At 33.6% G+C, this 18,718-nt stretch overlaps 1 protein-coding gene across 1 annotated transcript; it reads left to right on the forward strand.

The window, feature by feature from the left end:
• On the forward strand, window positions 253-2,967 carry LOC109357878 (transcription factor MUTE-like). The gene is made up of 3 exons (XM_019601934.1): window positions 253-430; window positions 787-1,182; window positions 2,555-2,967. Exons 1-3 carry the CDS (start codon window positions 335-337, stop codon window positions 2,639-2,641), a joined length of 579 nt encoding a protein of 192 aa, XP_019457479.1. The 5' UTR covers window positions 253-334; the 3' UTR covers window positions 2,642-2,967.

Genomic DNA, 18,718 nt, shown 5'->3' on the forward strand with positions numbered 1-18,718 from the left:
ATAGTAACACTCCACACTTAAGACTATATTAAAAATTCATTCAAACAAGACATATTAGCAGATTTATATCTTCCTTTATTCCATATCAATGATTTGAGCTTAATATTATCCACTAAATCATCCATGCACACTTCCTTTTGATAACAACCACAACATTCCTGCAGTTCCAAAGATAGAATATTTAGTTGGTTCTAATAAAAAAAACATCTAGTTTGTGACTCCTTCTTTATCTGTTTTGCTATAAATATAGCAGACTTTGATTCGTGTGAGAGAACAATAACAAAAAGAGAAAGAATAGCAAAAAGTACCAACTATAGTTGCCTCGAACCAAATCATGTCTCACATAGCTGTCGAGAGGAATAGGAGAAGACAGATGAATGAACATCTCAAAGTTTTAAGATCCTTAACACCATGTTTCTATATTAAAAGGGTACTATTCTCTAAACCAGTTTTTCTATCTTTCTCAGTCTTCTTCACCTTTGGCAGTGTTTTTGAATAACTTATGAGAAACTTATTTAATTTTACCTTATCATACACTCAACTATATGTTTGGAAGATCATTTTTTACAAATTACTAGTGGCCTTTGTTCAAACTCTAAGCTTATTCGAATAAGTTTGTAAAATAAGTTTATTTAAATAAGCTAACAAAGTTTATAGGAGATTGATACAAGCCATTATTACCTAAGTTCTTAGGTAAAAAGCATTTATTCAACAAATATTTAATTAAATTGTTTATCCAAACACACCTTTTATGCGTGTACATGTCTTTTATTTGACTAAATATAGGGAGATCAAGCTTCTATCATAGGGGGAGTGATTGAATTCATCAAGGAGTTGCACCAAGTTCATCAAGCATTGGAGTCCCAGAAAAGAAGAAAGAGTCTAAGCCCTAGCCCTGGACCAAGTCCAAAAACACTGAAGCCAGCAATTCATCAACTTGATAGCTACTCCGGAATTGGTACTGATAATTCTTTTAAGGAACTAGGAGCAAGTTGCAACTCATCTGTTGCTGATGTGGAAGTGAAAATCTCAGGTTCAAATGTTATTCTGAAAGTGATTTCTCATAGAATTATGGGTCAAGTTGCAAAGATCATAAGTGTTTTGGAAAGTCTTTCATTTGAAGTCCTTCATCTGAACATCAGTAGCATGGAGGACACAGTCTTATACCATTTTGTTGTTAAGGTAAAACGCATAACTATTCTAGCATTGTGATAATACTTTATAAATTTTTCGTGTTTAAGATTGGTAGCGCTGGGTTTTTATTTGATTAATATGCAGTTAATTAATATAACATATATAGGAATATTTGAGGAAGATAAAGTGGGATTCTCAGATTTTGTGTTTTTCTCATTCTTGGAGTAATTATAATTTACAACCTAGTGCAAGTAGGGTTTCAAGCTAGTTCAATGAATCTAACACAAAGACATAGCTTTTCCTGAAATGGTTGGCCAGATCACTTTCGATATCTAGAGCTACACACATACAAGTAAAATCATATCCAAGGTAACTAAAATCAACTTAGTGTAATTATTTTTTTTAATATAATTTTCTTTTGCCAATAAAAAAAAACTATATATATTAGGAAGTAAGTTTTGCATCATACACTTCATTATTTATTGAGTGGTTTAAACATCTATTAAATTACTCTTCTTATAATAAATTGATTTGGATATGAAATTTTAATATGATATTAAAGTCAAAAGTACAACTTCTGAGATAGAACCTTAGTTTGCCACACTTTCCAATTGAGATGCATACTCTAACTTGGTGCACAATCAATTGTGGCAATTTTTTCTTCCGAAATCTCATCAGAAATTTCCAATTATAAGCTGCTTGAAACATAAAAGGCACGTTTTCTTTAAGTTTTTATAGAGAAAAAAACACTTGTAATTAAAAATATGCCTAACAAATTTATAGGTAATCACATAAACAATGTTTTAGTACTTTTTTAGAAGCTAAAAAAATAGTGACTTATTAAAAAATCTAAGAAGAGCTGTATAAGAAAAGTGTTTTTTTTTCTTTCGAGGCAGTCCAAAATAAGCAAATATAAACACATATTACTTAGGAAACATAATAAATGATGAGATTCATGGTGATTAAGAAAAAAGATGTTGAGTGCTTGTTTCTTCATTCCATATGTTAATTTGCTGAAAATAATTTAATTGCTGCTTTGAAGTATGGCTTGCACTTCAGCTTTTAATGAAGTTTTTTTCATTTATAGAAAATGCATAGGGAAGTGGAAGGGTGATAGTGTTTAAGAAAATAATAAACAAAAAATAAAAATAAAAACAAAACGAAAAGTAAAGTTACGTGCGAAATAAAGTTGTAGAGGTCGTAGTTGGTTAAGGTAGAAGATTTAAGGAATAGAGTGAAAGAATTTGTGTGTTCGAATCTCACTCATAACATAATAAAAAATGGAATTAGTGGTGGTCATTCTCTTTGTTATGTATTTGGTTCAAAGATAATAAATTCAACTTGCAATGTCTTGCTTTGCTTCTTAATTAATATTGTTCTTCATCAGAACCTTTTGTTTTGATTTTTTTTACTACAACAGATAGGGCTGGAATGTCAACTAAGTCTTGAGGAACTAGCAATGAAAGTACAACAAAGCTTCAGCTCTGAGGCAATTACTGCACTTTGAGGATGAAGTATTTCAGAAATGCCACAATTTCCAAAAGCTTGTTAATAAAATATTAGCATGTGAGAGGCATGCACAAAAGCTTTTTCTTCAGTAACTAATACTATAAACTAGGGTTATTATATCATAACTGTTGTCAGAAAATTGATCACAAAGAGAAATATCCTGTTTCATGATTGTGGTAATATACGTGTGTAATGTGTGTGGATTTTTTACTCTGAACTGAATGATTCCAAATTACTATTCATGGATACAAATAGAACATTTTCTTCTCCGGATTAAATCTTCACCCTAAAAAATGATAGTGTTATTAACTAGTTAGATTCTTAAAAACCTTTTCTCATTAATTAAGTCCTTCAGAATTTAAAATGCCAATAAATATGTCTTTAAGAGCAAATTTGACATGCAATAAGTGATAGATCCATTGGAATGAATAAACAATGCTAGAATTTCTACAATTATACTTGGATGGAGTTTCGCGTGCCGATAGTCATAGCAATAAAGTTTTCTCTTTTTGCTGCCAAAAAAACTAAATGTCAACACATTGGTATAAAAAAACTTACAAGTGTGTTTTTGGTATAAAAATTGGTATGGGTAAGGAGCTAGTACCATTTTGGTGTTAGTTGCTCCAAAATGGTACTGCACTAGATTGTAATTCAATGCAAACTTCAGTTATGGAGCAATGCTGTCAAAAAATGCAGACTTCTTTTGAGCTGAATGTAGATGATGTCATTGTGTTACCTAGGAAAATAATAGAGGGTTTTTTTCTGTCAACATTTAAAATAGAAATTAATGAAGTTCTACTTTGATTTGCTTGTGATGAGGAAATGGAGTCTTCGATTAAGGATGGAAAAGGTATGATTTGTTTTAGGATTTGTGTCCGTAGTCTCGGGTGGAATCTGTCTGCATGGCATCCATACTATTCATCATTCTCGATGTCTTAAATTGCACTCCCACTCACGATGTTGTTATTTCGGGAGTCTCAACTACATAATCATAACTATAATTATAGCCACATGATAACATTTTTACACATTTTTTTACAATCACGATAAACACAACATAATCATGATCACGATCACAATCACAATTTAAAACATTACTTCTTTCTAAGGTATGTTCTGCAAACTTTCATTGTGAAATCTTTTGTGTGTCAAGATATTGAAAGGTTGTTCCAGAACTTTATTTGGGGCATTTCAAATGATTATAGAAAATGCCACAATGTCTCTTCTGATTCTATTTGTGCTCCTAAAACTCAGAAAGGGTTCGGGTTTTCCGGTTTGAAAGTAGATAACGAACCATTCATGATCAAACTAGCTTAGAAGTTGATCTTTGATCCAACGTCCTTATGGTCCCATTGTTTTTTCTACAAGAACAAGGTTGATGATCTTTTCATTATCCATCTTCATGGTACGTGTTCTGCGTCCTTCTTTTCGAGGGGTAATAATTGTGCTTCTGCAAATACTTATAAGAGATATACTAGAATATGAGAAATGGACATGTTTAAGTTTTTTGTATTACCGATTTATCTTTTTATCTTGTTCCTAAGTAAATAATTATTTTTTAGTTTGTGGTTACTCTTTTTAACAAGTATTACTCTAAAAAATTAAATCTTTAAATTTTTTGTTTTTTTATAGAAATCTACTAGAACCTTCCACAATTAAATTAATGTATTGTTGGAATGTATTATTTAGGAATAACTTTACAAATCAAACATAGTATCAGAAGTATCCAACATATATATGACTAGTACTCTAATATTTATAGGTGGAATTGGTGAGTCTTTGTATAATCTACTCACAATCTCACGTCGTAAATATAAAAAATCGCTACTATAGTTTTGCCCTTCACCTATTTGACTATAGATTAGATGGACGAGCATTCAGTTTTTTAAATTGTATTCAGCAATAGCAACTGCAACCAAAATATTATGGTTTTAGAGTCTCAATGACATTATCAAAAGTGCAATTGGGACCACATTAATTAAATGTATTTTCCATAATTTTCTACAATTGTAATAAATATTATATAATTACGACCAAAATTTAAAATATTACTTTTTTTTTTGCTAAACAAAATGTATTAAAAGAAATACAAGGAGTACTAACCTAATACATGAAAAGATCAAATTTAGATGTTTCTAGTACATAGTTATACAATACACAGGATTATTACACCAATTCAAAAGTGATAAAGAAGTTGGACCTATTTTTGAAAGAAACCAAGTCCAATACCTTTAATAATTAGACCCTTTAGAAGGTCTACCAATATAATCATGTAAATTTAAGGAATAAAAAAATGTTAAGGGACTTTGGAGCAAATACTTGAAGCCAAGAATAGACCATTTTCCAAACAACAGAAGCAATCTCACAAGTAAGGAAAAGATGTTCACTAGATTCATCATGAGTCATACAAATAATATACTTTAACTCCTCATTTACTGAGATAACATGCCTTTTAAATAACTCTATCTTTGTGGGAAATCTATTCTTGATGAGTTTCCAAATAAAACAACATACTTTTTATGACATGCAATTAATCCAATACTTTAATAAATAATTATCTAAAGGCAGAGGGGATGTATCAATCTAGATGCGATAAACAGATTTCACTGTATAGTTTCTAGAAGTCTCAACATTCCATCTCCATTTATTCAAACTATCTTTATTGCTTAAGAACTCTTTACTAGTTGAGTTACAACGCAAAACAATTGTTATTTTGTGTAGCTCGCAACAATTCTGAATGACACGAGATAATCTTTACTGGTTGAGTCACGATTAGGTCACTCTCTTTCAGACGTTTCGTGGTACTTCTAAAATTGTGGAAGCAGACAATCAAACACGCCATCCCTAGGATAAAACAATTCAGTTATCTGTTATTCTATTTCTTACTGCACTGTAAGAATCGCTCTCGAATACACCCACAATATGGATACCAGTGTCAATTCTCGAATTCTCATAATATGGCTACTCATGTCAATTCTTTTCCCACAATACGTACTACCAGTGTCAGTTCTCGAAATTCTCACTTTAGTTGTATGTGCCAATTCTCAAGTGTCACAGAAAGAAAGGGGGAGAAGGTTACCGAAAATGCGTTAGCGAAATATTGGGGGGAGAAAGAGAAGTTGAGAGGTAAACGCCTTCAACTTGTTGCGAGTTATAATGAGGGGAGGAAGCCTCCATTTATAGCCCAAGGCCTCCAACGGCTCCCTCATCCGACAGACCAAAAAGGAGGCCAAATCTCAAACGGCACATGATCTGACGACTGGAAAAAATCATCACGTGGATCGCTATCTTTGGTCGAGATCTTCTCTCCTCACTCTCCACTCACCAACCATGTGGACTAAGTCTCACACGTGTGTTGACTTAGTCAACACACGGTCCAAGCCTAAATAGCCCAAAATAAAATAAAATAAATAAATGTTTATTTAAAAAGAATGTTGGGCCCAAGGCCAAGCCCGACCCGAACCGAGTAGAGCTGGCCGAACGGTGGCAGAGGAAGTGGTGGTGGTGCGTACGCACACACATGTGTATGGAGGGGTTTTGCATAGTGAATAAGATCTAGATTTTACTAGAGTGACTCGTAGTCTTGAATTCTATCTCCGACATCAAACCACATACAACCTTTTTAAAGGTGTATTCTATAAAGCATGTGTGTTAAAGGTCGTGCACGTCTATCCTAGTATAGTGAACGCTCTAGAAATTTATGCCCCAAAATTTCATAGGAAGCGGCCCTCACTTCCACATTCACATAGGCGAGTCTATCAAGTATACTCTTGTAGCTTAGGTACTCACTCCAATTGGAGTATAGATCTCATTAAGAGTTTAACTCATTCTTACATATGTTGCAGGAATCATGCTTCTCAAATTTTATAGCATGTTCATTCTCATATCACTACATAACTTATTATTACCCATTGAACCTATTTCTCGGGATCTCTAGTCAGTTAGGTTGGGTTACCATCATGAGTGATCATCGTTCCAAGGGCAATAGTCTCATAGTCTTAGAAGTATTATGGACTTTCTCTCTAGCTAGTCATTTCCTCAAATGATCTGCTAAGTTATTCTTAGTGCGTACATGATCCACTCTAACAGCTCCTTTAAAGAGTAACTCTCTAATAGTGTTATGCTTATGACAAATTTTTCATTTCTTACCATTATAAAAGCGGTTCTGAATTTTTGCAATAGTCACGGTACTATCACAATTGATCAACACAGTTTTTCCCATATGGAAATCTCTGCAAGCAAGCTTCTCAGCCAACTTGCTTCTTCACTAGTTGTTGCTAGTGCTATCATCTCAACTTCCATAGTGGATTGAGCCAAAATAGTATGCTTTTTGACTTCTAAGAAACAGATCCACTAGTTATGCTAAATATATAGCCAATGGTTGCCTTGGATTCATCTGAAAGAGTGTTTCAATCAGTGTTGAATCCTTCTAAGACAGCTGGAAACCTTCGGTAATATAATTCAAGATTCATTGTTTTATTAAGGTATTTCATTACCCTTTCTATAACATGTCAATGCTCCATACTAGATCTACTAGTAAACCTGCATAATAATCCCACAACATATGCAATGTCGGGTCTAGTGCAATCATTGGCATACTGAAGGCTGGCAATGATGCTCACATACTCAGTTTGTCTTGCACCTTCACTAGTGATCACTTACTTCTCGGCCAACTTGCTTCTTCACTAGGTTCATACTCTCCAGTAGTCTTTGCTCTGTTACTTCTTCTAGGTTCTATTTCTAATTCATCGTTATTATCATTATTGCTAATTATAGGTATATGACTAGTTGTTGTGCCCCCACTATTCCTCAATTTAAAAGGGAATTTTATTTCATTGAAGTCTACATCGTTAGACTCAATGATCACTTTTGCGTTAAGGTCATAAAACCTGTACGCCTTGTGATTTACAACATACCCAATAAATACACATTCATAGGTTCAACTTGCGAGTTTAACTATCTTGGGGTCTAGTATCTGGACATAGGCCAGACAACTCCAAGTTCTCAAATAAGACAAATTTGGTTGTTTATTCTTAATAATTTCGTATGAGGAAATTTTGCTTTTAGCCTTGGGGACTCTGTTTAGCACATAACATACAAGTAATAAAATTTCAACCATCATGAGGGTGTGGCACCAGAACTTACCATAATAGCTACAACTAATTCAGTTAAAGTTCTATTCTTTCTTTCAGCTTTACCATTCATTTCAGGTGAATATGGTGCAGTTGTTTCATGAATAATGCCAATTAATTTATAAAAATCATTAAACATGTTAGAGTCATACTCAGTGCCTCTATCGCTTATAAGTTTCTTTATTTTCTTGTTGAGTTGATTTTCAATTTAAGTTACATATAACTTAAACATGTCAAGTGCTTCACTTTTATTTTTCATAAGATATACATAAGCAAAATCAGAGCAATCATATATAAAAGTGATAAAATAACGTTTACCATTTCTAGTTAATGTTCTATCTAATTCACATATATCTGAGTGTATTAAATATAAAGGCTCAAATTCTCTCATTACTAATTTATGTGGGTGTTTTTGAAATTTTTGCTTGACTACATGATTCACAAATTTCAAAATCATTTTTAGATAAATATGGAATTAAACCTAAGCTACTCAAATTTGAAATTGCACGTTTATTAATATGACAAAGTCTAGAATGTCAAAAATTAAAATCACACAACATGTAAACAGAATCAGAAATTTTATTAATAGAATCATCAACATTTAATTCAAACATGCCATTAGTGGCATACCATTTCCCAACAAATACATCATTCATAGTAAGAATATACAAGTCTGCTCCTATGGTCTAGGTAAAACCAGCCTCATTAAGAAGAAAACCATAAACTAGATTTTTCCTCATCTATGGAGTGTGCATCACATCTTTGAGAATCAAAGTCTTCCCAGATGTAAACTTTAGCTCCACATCACCAGTTCCAGCGACAACAATGGTGTGGGAGTCACCCAACAACACCTTCTTGTCTTCAGCATTCGTGCATGTTTTGAACATAACACGGTCATATCAGACATGGCGAGATGCGCCAATATCTATTCATCACCCATCAGTTCCTCCAACCATACTGACTTATGGATGACGATCCATAGGTTTATTTTTCCACTTGCGTGCCATAAAAACTAACTTCCCACACTTGAAGTAGATGAACAGGTTGACTTAGCATATTGGACCTTTTGAGGGTTCCAATTCTTGTTGCGACTGGTGTTCTTAGCCTTATTTCCTTTGTGGTTCTCATTCTTGAGGTTAGTGCCAGAAGACTTTAGAATCGTACCTAAGAAGTTCTTTCTAGTGTTATTGTTGGAGACAATCAACACCTCATCTTTCTAATCTTGCCTACGAGCCTCTCCTTCAATATGAAAATGAGTGATTAGATATTTCAAAGAGATTTCTTTGGTCTTATGCCTTAGAAGGTTTTTGAAGTCCTTCTATCTATGAGGCAACTTGTCAATTATGACAACAACTTGAAATTGCTTATCTAGGGGCATACCCTTAGAAATAATCTCATGAACAATTTTTTGTATCTCGTGGGACTGAGACTCTATTGATTTGTCATCAGTCATCTGATACCTAAGGTAGCGGGTAACAACATACTTTCTAGTCTCAACTTCTTCAGTATCATATTTTTTTCAAGTGCATACCAAATTAATTTGGCAGACTTGTATGAGCTGTAGTAATCATAGAATCTTACTACACTGTAAGAATCTCTCTCAAGTACATCCACAATATAGCTACGAGTGCCAATTCTTGAATTCCCACAATACTGACTACCAGTGTCAGTTCTTGAAATTCTGATTTTGACTGTCTGTGTCAATTCTCAAGTGTCATGGAATGTTGGGCCTAAGCCCAAGCCCGACCCGAACTGAGACGTCTGGACGGTGGATGTGGTGGTGTGTGCACACGCGCGTGTGTGGAAGGGTTTTATTTTGTAAGTCCTCACCCACCCATAAAATCCATTGTATCCCTTGGGGCACACCCAAAAGTTGCAACTTAAGGCTTATAAAGCCTTTCAACTTCCTTTTCCCAAGCAATATGAGACTAGTAAAGTTTTTCATTTCACAAACTCAAAAGTCACCATAAATGGTCATATTAATGTGCATTAAAAACCACTTCAAAATAGTATTCTTTCAACAAATTCCAACAACACCTAGTATGAACAAATTCCACCTATAATTGATGTATGATTGCATTTTCACTTAGTTGGAATTAAGCATGAATAATTTGAAGTTTTTTACAAATTTAATAAAAAGAGTTGAGAGTTGAGAAAATGATGGATTTTAGAGAAACACAACTATGTGTGTATGATGTTATGCCCATGGATGGCAGAGTTAAAATAAAGTAGAATCGGTCTTCACGGCCTGGCCGTGTAACATGATACAGTTTTGGATTGATGCCTCCTCTTATCTAATTGTTGAAACAAATTTACGGGCTTGAACCCAAGTTTTAATATGTAAATAGGACATTAGTTTTATAGTGACTAACCTTGAATTAGGCTTTTTATTTTAATATAGAGTAAATAATATTGACACCCTTGAGGTTTAGTCAAATTACACAAATCATTTATCTTTTCTTAAATCTACACAAATCACCTCTAATTATTATACAAATAACCCCTAATTATGTAGATACATTACACTGATAATTCTTATAGGAGAGATAATTGTAATTTGTTAAACAAAATATGATGATAAGTGTAACTAAGTTAAACAAAATATGATATAGTGTGAAGATAAGTCAAAATATTATAAGATTCAATATTCATTCATTATTTTGATTAGTTATAATATAATATAAGAGTGATTTAAACATCTCTTTATTAGAATTATTGATACACTTTAGAATGAACCAAAAATAATGAATATACATTGAATCTTATTGAGACTTGTTTTCATAATATAATTAGAGGTGATTTATATAAGTTTAAAAAATAAAGGCGTGGTTTGTATAATCCCACTAAAACTCAGGTGTGGGTAATTTACTCTTGTTAATATGTGCATCCTTGCTAATATGTGCATCCTTTACTCATTTCTTTCTCATACAAAACTCAACTTGCAAATGATCCTACATAATAGACCTAGGGAAAATGTCAATATTATCATTTTGCAATTTTAACATCTTTTAATCTCATATATTCATGCCAGAATAATCAAATAATTTATTTATCTAGACATAAGAGGCGTTGGTCTAGCAATTTATGGGTTTGGGCCCATTGGATCTTTGAATAAATTCAAAGGTCAATGACTGATTCCTAGAAATGATACTTATTCGAAAAGACAGTCATATATTTTAAAAATAATTAATTTTTTATCTATAACTTGATGAATATCCTTACTTATAAAAAAAACTCATTTCCTATGTCATCCAAGACTTTAAAACAAAAATACATATCTTTCTTTTGCAAGACAAAGATATTTGAGTCATTTTATTTAACCTAAGATAGAGAAAACTCACAAAACTTTTCACATCCCTGCTTCAATGAGAATGACACCTTGACACTTGAGTGCTTCTCTAATAAGTTCAGATTCGGTTATCTTTGGCATTTTACCATGCCTAACAGTTATTGGAATATAAATCCACCTGTCACGGACTTGAAATTAGTGTCCTAAACCTTTCTACTAAAAATACTAAGTCCAATAGCCAACTTGTTAAAGATGTATCCAAGTTCCCATAAACTCCACATTTCAAGTCTTAATTTCTGATTTCAAAATTTGAGCTTTTCTCCTTTAAACAATAAGCATGCCAACCTTGCACATGAATAGAATGCAATTAATTTTCAATAACCATTTTGAAACTGTTTTCTTTCATCCCACAATTGTTTATAAGGAATGGCATAGGACCCAATTAATATTTTAGAAAAACCCTATTTATATTAGATATGAATTCAGATATATCTTAAATTCAAGATAGAGAGGGTGCATGGATCAACCAGCATGGGTTAATGGCCCCCATGTGATTTACTGCCCTTACCTCCTTCTCCATGTCCATCGTGATTTGAACTTGGAATTCCTCACTTTGACTTCCATTATTCTTCTCTAACTTATACACTCCATTTGATTATTATTGCTGTTAATTTATCGTGTATTGTTAACATTATAGATAAGAGATTGTAAATTTCCACACAAGTACTTCACGTTTGATATTTTTTGTGTAGGAACTGTGTAGTACATGTGCCCTTGTGAAGTCTGCTATGTTATAAATTTAAAATAATGGAGAAAATGTGAAGTGCATGTGAGTGCATATTAGGGTTATATTAGAAGCAAGTTATTCATCAAGATGAGCACAATGTGATTTGGTCATAGCCTTAGGAATATCTTTGACTCTTTGGTACCAACCAAAAAATTCTACATTTGAATTTTATTTTGTTTTAATGAGAAATGTGCACCAGTTGATGAATAAAATATCTTACTTTTCCAAGAGATTAAGGCATCTCCAAGAAAGAAGCAATAGCTAGTGACAGATCTTCTTATATCAAGACAAGAAGCCCAATCTGAGTCGTTATATCCCTTTAAAGAGACAGTGTTTTCAACAGGGAAAAATAATCCTTTCCCTGGGGATCCCTTTATGTATCTAAGTATCCTTTTAGCAGCTTTATAATGAACAATAGTAGGTGCTGCTAAAAATTGACTTCGGTGCCCAACAGAGAATGATACATCAGGTCTAGTGTTAGTGAGGTAGACAAACTTACCAATTAATCTTCTATATGAAGTAATATCGCAATACAAGGGACCGAAATTGCTATGTAGTTTAGCATTGCTATCCATAGGACTAGATGAAGGTTTACAAGCTAACAAACCAGAATCTTGAAGCAAATCCAAAGCATACTTCCTTTGACATAAGTTGATTTCAGTTTTGCTCCTTGCCACTTCCATACCAAGGAAATATTTCAAATTTCCAAGGTCTTTGATGCTAATTTTTTTGTCAAGTAGATGTTTAATGTTCTCTATTTCTTTTAGATTATTTCCTGCAACAATAAGATCATCTACATATACAAGGATAATAGTATAATTATCACCATTTATCTTGGTAAAAAGAGAATAGTCTACTCTGGATTAAGCATAGCCAGATTGAATTAAAACTACAGTGAGTTTGGCATTCCATTGCCTACTTGCCTGCTTCAAACCATACAAGGACTTTTCTAACTTACAAACAAGAGCATTATTAGGAATTTCAAGCCCTGGTGGAGGCTTCATATAAACCTTTTCAATTAGATCACCATGCAAAAAGGTTGTATTAACATCCAACTGATGTAGATGCCATCCTTTCATAGAGGCTAAGGCAATTATGGTTCTGATTGTGGTTATCTTTACTACAGGGCTAAAAGTGTCTAGGTAATCAATTCCTGCAGTTTGAGTATACCATTTTGCCACTAATCTAGCCTTATGTCTTTCAATACTACCATCAGCATGATGCTTAATCTTAAAAATCTATTTGCAGCCTATGGCTCTTTTTTCTTCTGGAAGTTCAGTTAGAATCCAAGTGTTGTTTTCTTCAAGAACCTTTAATTCAATTTTAATGGCTTCAACCCACTGAGGATGCTTAATGGCTTCACTATAGCTTTCTAGTTCAATGTTAGAGCTAATGGTCAGACTATAGTTTTTTGACTACAAGAGAGTCTTTCATAGGATATGACTTGGTTTAAGGGATGCTTAACCTCCTTCTTGGCTCTTAAGGGTGCAGAAGCTCCTAAAGACAAATGATAATCTCTTAGGTAGGTAGGGACAGTTCTTTCCCTAGATGACCTTCTCAGGTTTTCATTGCTATTGTTGTTATAATCCATACATTCATCACATTCATTTAAGTCAGGTATAGCATTGTTAGAATTAGTAATAGTAGAGTTATTATTTTCGTTCATGATAGGTAAAGCAAGTATGCAATCATGATCAAGGTAACGATCTTTGATATTGAAAGAATATTTAGGAAGAGATATATCTTCATTAGACTGATCATTATTGTTGGTGAAAGGGAAAACATTTTCATAAAACTTCACATTTCTAGACAAGAAAATTTCCTTAGTCATGCAATCAAATCGTATGTATCCCTTTACCCCATGCTTAAATCCTATGAACACATATTTCCTTGCTCTAGGATCAAGCTTCCTTTTGTTATTGTTTAGGGTAGAAGCAAAGCAGAGACATCCAAAGATTTTAAGGTTCAATATATTTGGCTCATGGTTATAAAGAATATCATAGGGAGATCTATTGTTGAGATAAGTGGAAGGTTGTCTATTAATAAGATAGACAGCATGTGCAGCTCCATAGTTCCAGAAGCATTTTGGCATAGTAGATTGGTACATTAAAGGTCTAGTGACCCCTAGTATGTGTTGATGTTTTCTCTCAACAACTCCATTTTGTTGAGGAGTTTCAACACAACTAGTTTGGTAAATTATACCTTTAGAATCATAGAAATCATTTAGTTTAAACTCAGGGCCATTATCAGATCTTATACCTTTTCTCTTGGCCTCAAACTGAGTCTCAATCATATTACAAAGGATTTTACAAGTAAAGATGTTTCTGATTTTGTTTTCATAAAAAATAGTCGAGTGTGTCTTGACTTGTCCTAAATATAGTAAGAAAATATATGTGTCCTAAGATTGAAGGAATAGATATAGAGCCCCATATGTCAATATGAATGAGATCAAATATGTGAGTTGACTCAGTTGTGCTAGTTTGAAAAGTAAGTTTTCTTTGTTTAGAATAATGGCAAACATCACAAGGCACATGATCTTTTCTATGATGAATAAAAGAAAACATCTTATTCAAAGTAGCCAGTTTTGCATTAGAGGGATGACCTAATCTCTTATGCCACAGATCATTATTATCAATGTCCTTAGTTTCATTATTTTCAAAAACATTTATGCAATTACTTAGACTAAAAGATAAGTTTTCAGAATTGATGATGTATAAACCCATTTTTGCCTCAGCTGCACCAATCATCCTCAGTGTGGATTTCTCCTGCATCACACATTTGGAGTTGGTGAAAGATAGCTTGCAATTTAAGGCTGAGGTTAATATGGATACAGAAATTAGATTGAAAATGAAGTTGGGTATGTAAAGCACATTGCTTGGGCAGAGGTCTTTGGAACACATGACAGTTCCAGTAGTAGTGCTCATGACCTCACTACCATTGGGTAGCCTAATTTGAATAGGGTCAATTCTCCTATAAGATTGAAATTCATACAAGTTGAAGCAAACATGATCTGTTGCTCAAGTATCAAGGATCCAGTCCTTAGATTATGTAGTACAATTCATTATATTAGAATTACCTGCATTGAGAGAGTCAACACTAGTAACTTGGTTAGTGATTTGGTTAATTTGATGATTGGCATGTTCTTTGATCATAGCCATAATGGCCTTATGATGTTCTGCAGTAAACATTTTTAGGCTTTCTTTAATGCTTTGAGTCTCTTCTTCACTAGAACCCACAATGTTATTGATATTATTGTCTTTCTTGAAATGAGGAGGGAGGCCATGTTTCTTATAACACGTGTCCACAGTATGCCCAGTTTTGTTGTAGATAGAACATATTTTAGTGTTTGAATAGCCTATTCCTCTCCCATTGGTAAAACCAGACCCCCTTCCTATTCCAACATTGGTAGAGTATCCTCTTCCTCTAATTCTTGCTTTATTATTAATTTCATTAGCAGTGTTGGCAAGGATTTTAGTGTCACTAAGAGGGTTGTTAATAGGCATTATTTTAGTTTCTTATTTAATAAGCAAGGAAAAGGCCTTATTTATGGAGGGAAAAGGCTCCATGAGCATGATTTGGGACCTAACAGCAGAGTATTGCTCATTAAGACCCCGTAAGAATCTAATGACATAGTCATTCTCTCTATAGGATCTAACAAGATTAGCAAGATTAAAATCACATTGGATTGGGGAATAAGGAATAAGCCTAACGTTATCTAGTTCCTGCCATAACCCTTTTAGATGAGTATAGTAAGCATCAATAGATCTATTTCACTGCCTAACACCATAAATTTCTTCTTGAACATTGCCAATTCGAAAAACATCACCTTGGTAATACCTTTCCTTTAGATCATGCCAGACTTCAAAAGAAGATTCATACCAGAAGACACTTTGAAGAATTGATTCATCAATGGGTTGATTTATCCATGAGAGCACTAGAGTGTTGCATCTATCCCATGCTGCAAAGGAGGGATCAATGGCTTCTGGTTTGGTTAGTGATCCATCTATGAATTGAAGCTTGTTCTTGGTCTTCAAAGTCATCTTCATGGCCTTGGACCAAGAGTGATAGTTCTTTCTTGTTAGAGGATGAGTAACTAGAGCAGACCTTGGGTTTTCATTGGGATGCATATAGAAGGGACTGGTAGGATCATTAAGGGGGTTGAGAATGGTGATAACATTAGCCATAGCAAAAATGCAAGGAGATGGTGAAATATGATAGGGATAAAAACATAAATCAGAGATGAAAAAAATGGCGTAGCAGAGCATCAATAGATGCTCTGATACCATCTTAGAAAAATGGCATCCATATCTATATTCTTGAGTCACAAAGTGAAGAGAAAATGGAGGAAGATTGGATGAAAGATTAAACCTCAAAATATAATTCTCATTAGATTTTCTGGATGTACAAGCAAGGATTGATTAAATACATCCTTGTAAAACAAAACAAACTTAACTAACTCTAATAACTAACTTATCCAAAATAGAAAACTTATAACAATAACTACAAAAGTGCAAATACAAATGCCTTGTTGCACAAGTAAAGCTTGGCTAAAATATTGATGCATCATGGTTCTCCCAATTTGACCGAGGCCATGTCTACCCTTGCATTCATGGATCAAGGTTGAGTGTCTTGTGTTATTTTGATGGATTTTAGTTATGCAATTCGACCATGGTTGATGTATCTGCCTATACGATTTAACTAAGGCAAGATCATCAATGTTTGCTTTGGTTAATCCTTGATCACCATACTTGACCAAAGGACCATATTCTTCAAGTTGATGTCTGCCTTCAAGCTTTCCATCTTCATGTTGCATTCTAATGCTAGGCTCCTTATGCTGCTCAATCCTATGCTCAAGTAAGTTCCAGATCCCATAGGAGTAGCTATTTGCTTGCATCCATCCATGTCAAATCTTTTTAACAAATATTTGCAGTATTTGGATTGACTTACAAAAATACCATTGTCAAGCTGTTTGATTTTTAATCCAAGGAAGTAATTTAACTCCCCCATCATAGACATTTCAAACTCTCATTGCATCATATTGCCAAAATCACTACATAACAACTCATTAGTAGAACCGAAAATAATATCATCTACATAAATTTGAACAAGTAAAGTATGATGATTTATTTTCTTTATGGAGAGAGTAGTGTCGACCTTTCCTTTGTTGAAACCTTTTTCAAGTAGAAATTTAGTTAGACGGTCATACCATGCGCGAGGAGCTTGCTTTAAGCCATATAGAGCTTCCTTTAATTTGTAGACATAAGAAGGATGTTTGTAATCTTCAAAACCAGGAGGTTGCTCAACAAACACTTATTCTTGAATTTAGCCGTTGAGGAAAGAACTATTTACATCCATTTGATATAACTGAAAATTCAAAGAGCAAGCATATGCAAGTAATAGCCTAATAGCTTCAAGTCTAGAAATCGGAGCAAAAGTTTCATCAAAATCGATACTTCTTCCTGGTTGTATCCTTGGGCTGCTAGTCTAGCTTTATTTCTAACTCTTATACCATTTTCATCAGATTTATTTCTAAATACCCACCGAGTTCTGTAGGAAAGTTATGAGACAAGTTTGAATGAGTTGTTCAAAAAGTTGTTTTCATTGTGAGTTCTAAGGCCTTTAAATAGGCTTTCCAATCACTCATTGTGCCTTTATGAAAGAGTAGGAATTGTTTGGAATGAAGACATTTCGTTTGGGATGAAAACCCTTGAGTTTCAAATCTGAAAAATGATGTAATAGCTCCCAGTAACCGATTATAGCAAGTGGGTAATCAGTTACCCAAACATGACATAATCTTGGAGGGTTCGATTTAAGAGACGGAGGCTATGTTAAGACAAGCTTTATCAAGCATTCGTCGGGTTGTGATACCCGTATTTAATTCAGTAATAATGTTGTCAATTGGATGGTATCGATGAGTTCTCCACTCTTTTGGTAAATCTGAATGAGTATGGTCCTCTTGAGATAGTAGATTATCATTCATTTTTAATTGCTCAATATCAGTTGTAGATTCAATAATAGAAATTTCATTTGAAGAAGAACTTGGCAGTTCCTCTTCATCAGGAGTTATCACGTCTTTTATCTCAGCATTGGTTTCATCAAAAGATACATGAACAGATTCTTCCATGGCTTGTGTTCTTTTATCAAAAATTATGTAAGCTTTACTCATAAGAGAGTAGCCTAGGAAGATGCCTTCATCTGCTTTTGCATCAAACTTGCCCAAGTTATCCTTTCCATTATTTAAAACAAAACATTTACAACCAAATACATGCAAATGAGAAATGTTTAGTTTTCTACTTTTAAAGAGTTCATCGGGGTTTTCTTGAGAATACGTCTTATGAGAACTCGGTTCGAAACATAACAAGCAGTACTTACTGCATCTGCCTAGAAATATTTTGGGAGGATAGTTTCGTTCAACATTGTACGAGTCAGTTCTTCTAAAGACCGATTCTTTCTCTCTACAACACCATTTTGTTATGGTGTTCTAGGAGCAGAAAATTATGACTGGTGCCAAGATCATCACAAAATTCTTCAAAAGAAGAGTTTTGAAATTCTCCCCCATGATCACTTCTTATAGCAGCGAATTTTAGTGATTTTTCATTTTGGACTCTTTTAGCATAAACACTATAGGCTTTGAATGCCTCATTCTTATGAACTAAGAAGAGTGTCCAAGTGTATCTCGAAAAATCATCTACTATAACAAGAGTATTTATCACCATAACTTTTTGTCTTTGAGGGGCCAAACAAGTCAATATGTAGTAATTGTAATGGTCTATCGGAAGAAACCATATTCTTAGGTTTGAAAGAAGTTTTTGTTTGTTTACCCATTTGACAAGCACTACATAGTTTGTCTTTAACAAATTTCATTTT

This window comes from Lupinus angustifolius, chromosome LG10, assembly GCF_001865875.1.
Source record: "Lupinus angustifolius cultivar Tanjil chromosome LG10, LupAngTanjil_v1.0, whole genome shotgun sequence".
In the NCBI taxonomy this organism is placed as follows: Eukaryota; Viridiplantae; Streptophyta; class Magnoliopsida; order Fabales; family Fabaceae; genus Lupinus; species Lupinus angustifolius.

Coding starts and splice junctions, on each gene's coding strand:
- LOC109357878 (XM_019601934.1), top strand. CDS start 335: ATGTCTCACATAGCTGTCGAGAGGAATAGGAGAAGACAGATGAATGAA. Junction 431..786: donor CATGTTTCTATATTAAAAGG/GTACTATTCTCT, acceptor GACTAAATATAG/GGAGATCAAGCTTCTATCAT. Junction 1,183..2,554: donor TATACCATTTTGTTGTTAAG/GTAAAACGCATA, acceptor TTACTACAACAG/ATAGGGCTGGAATGTCAACT.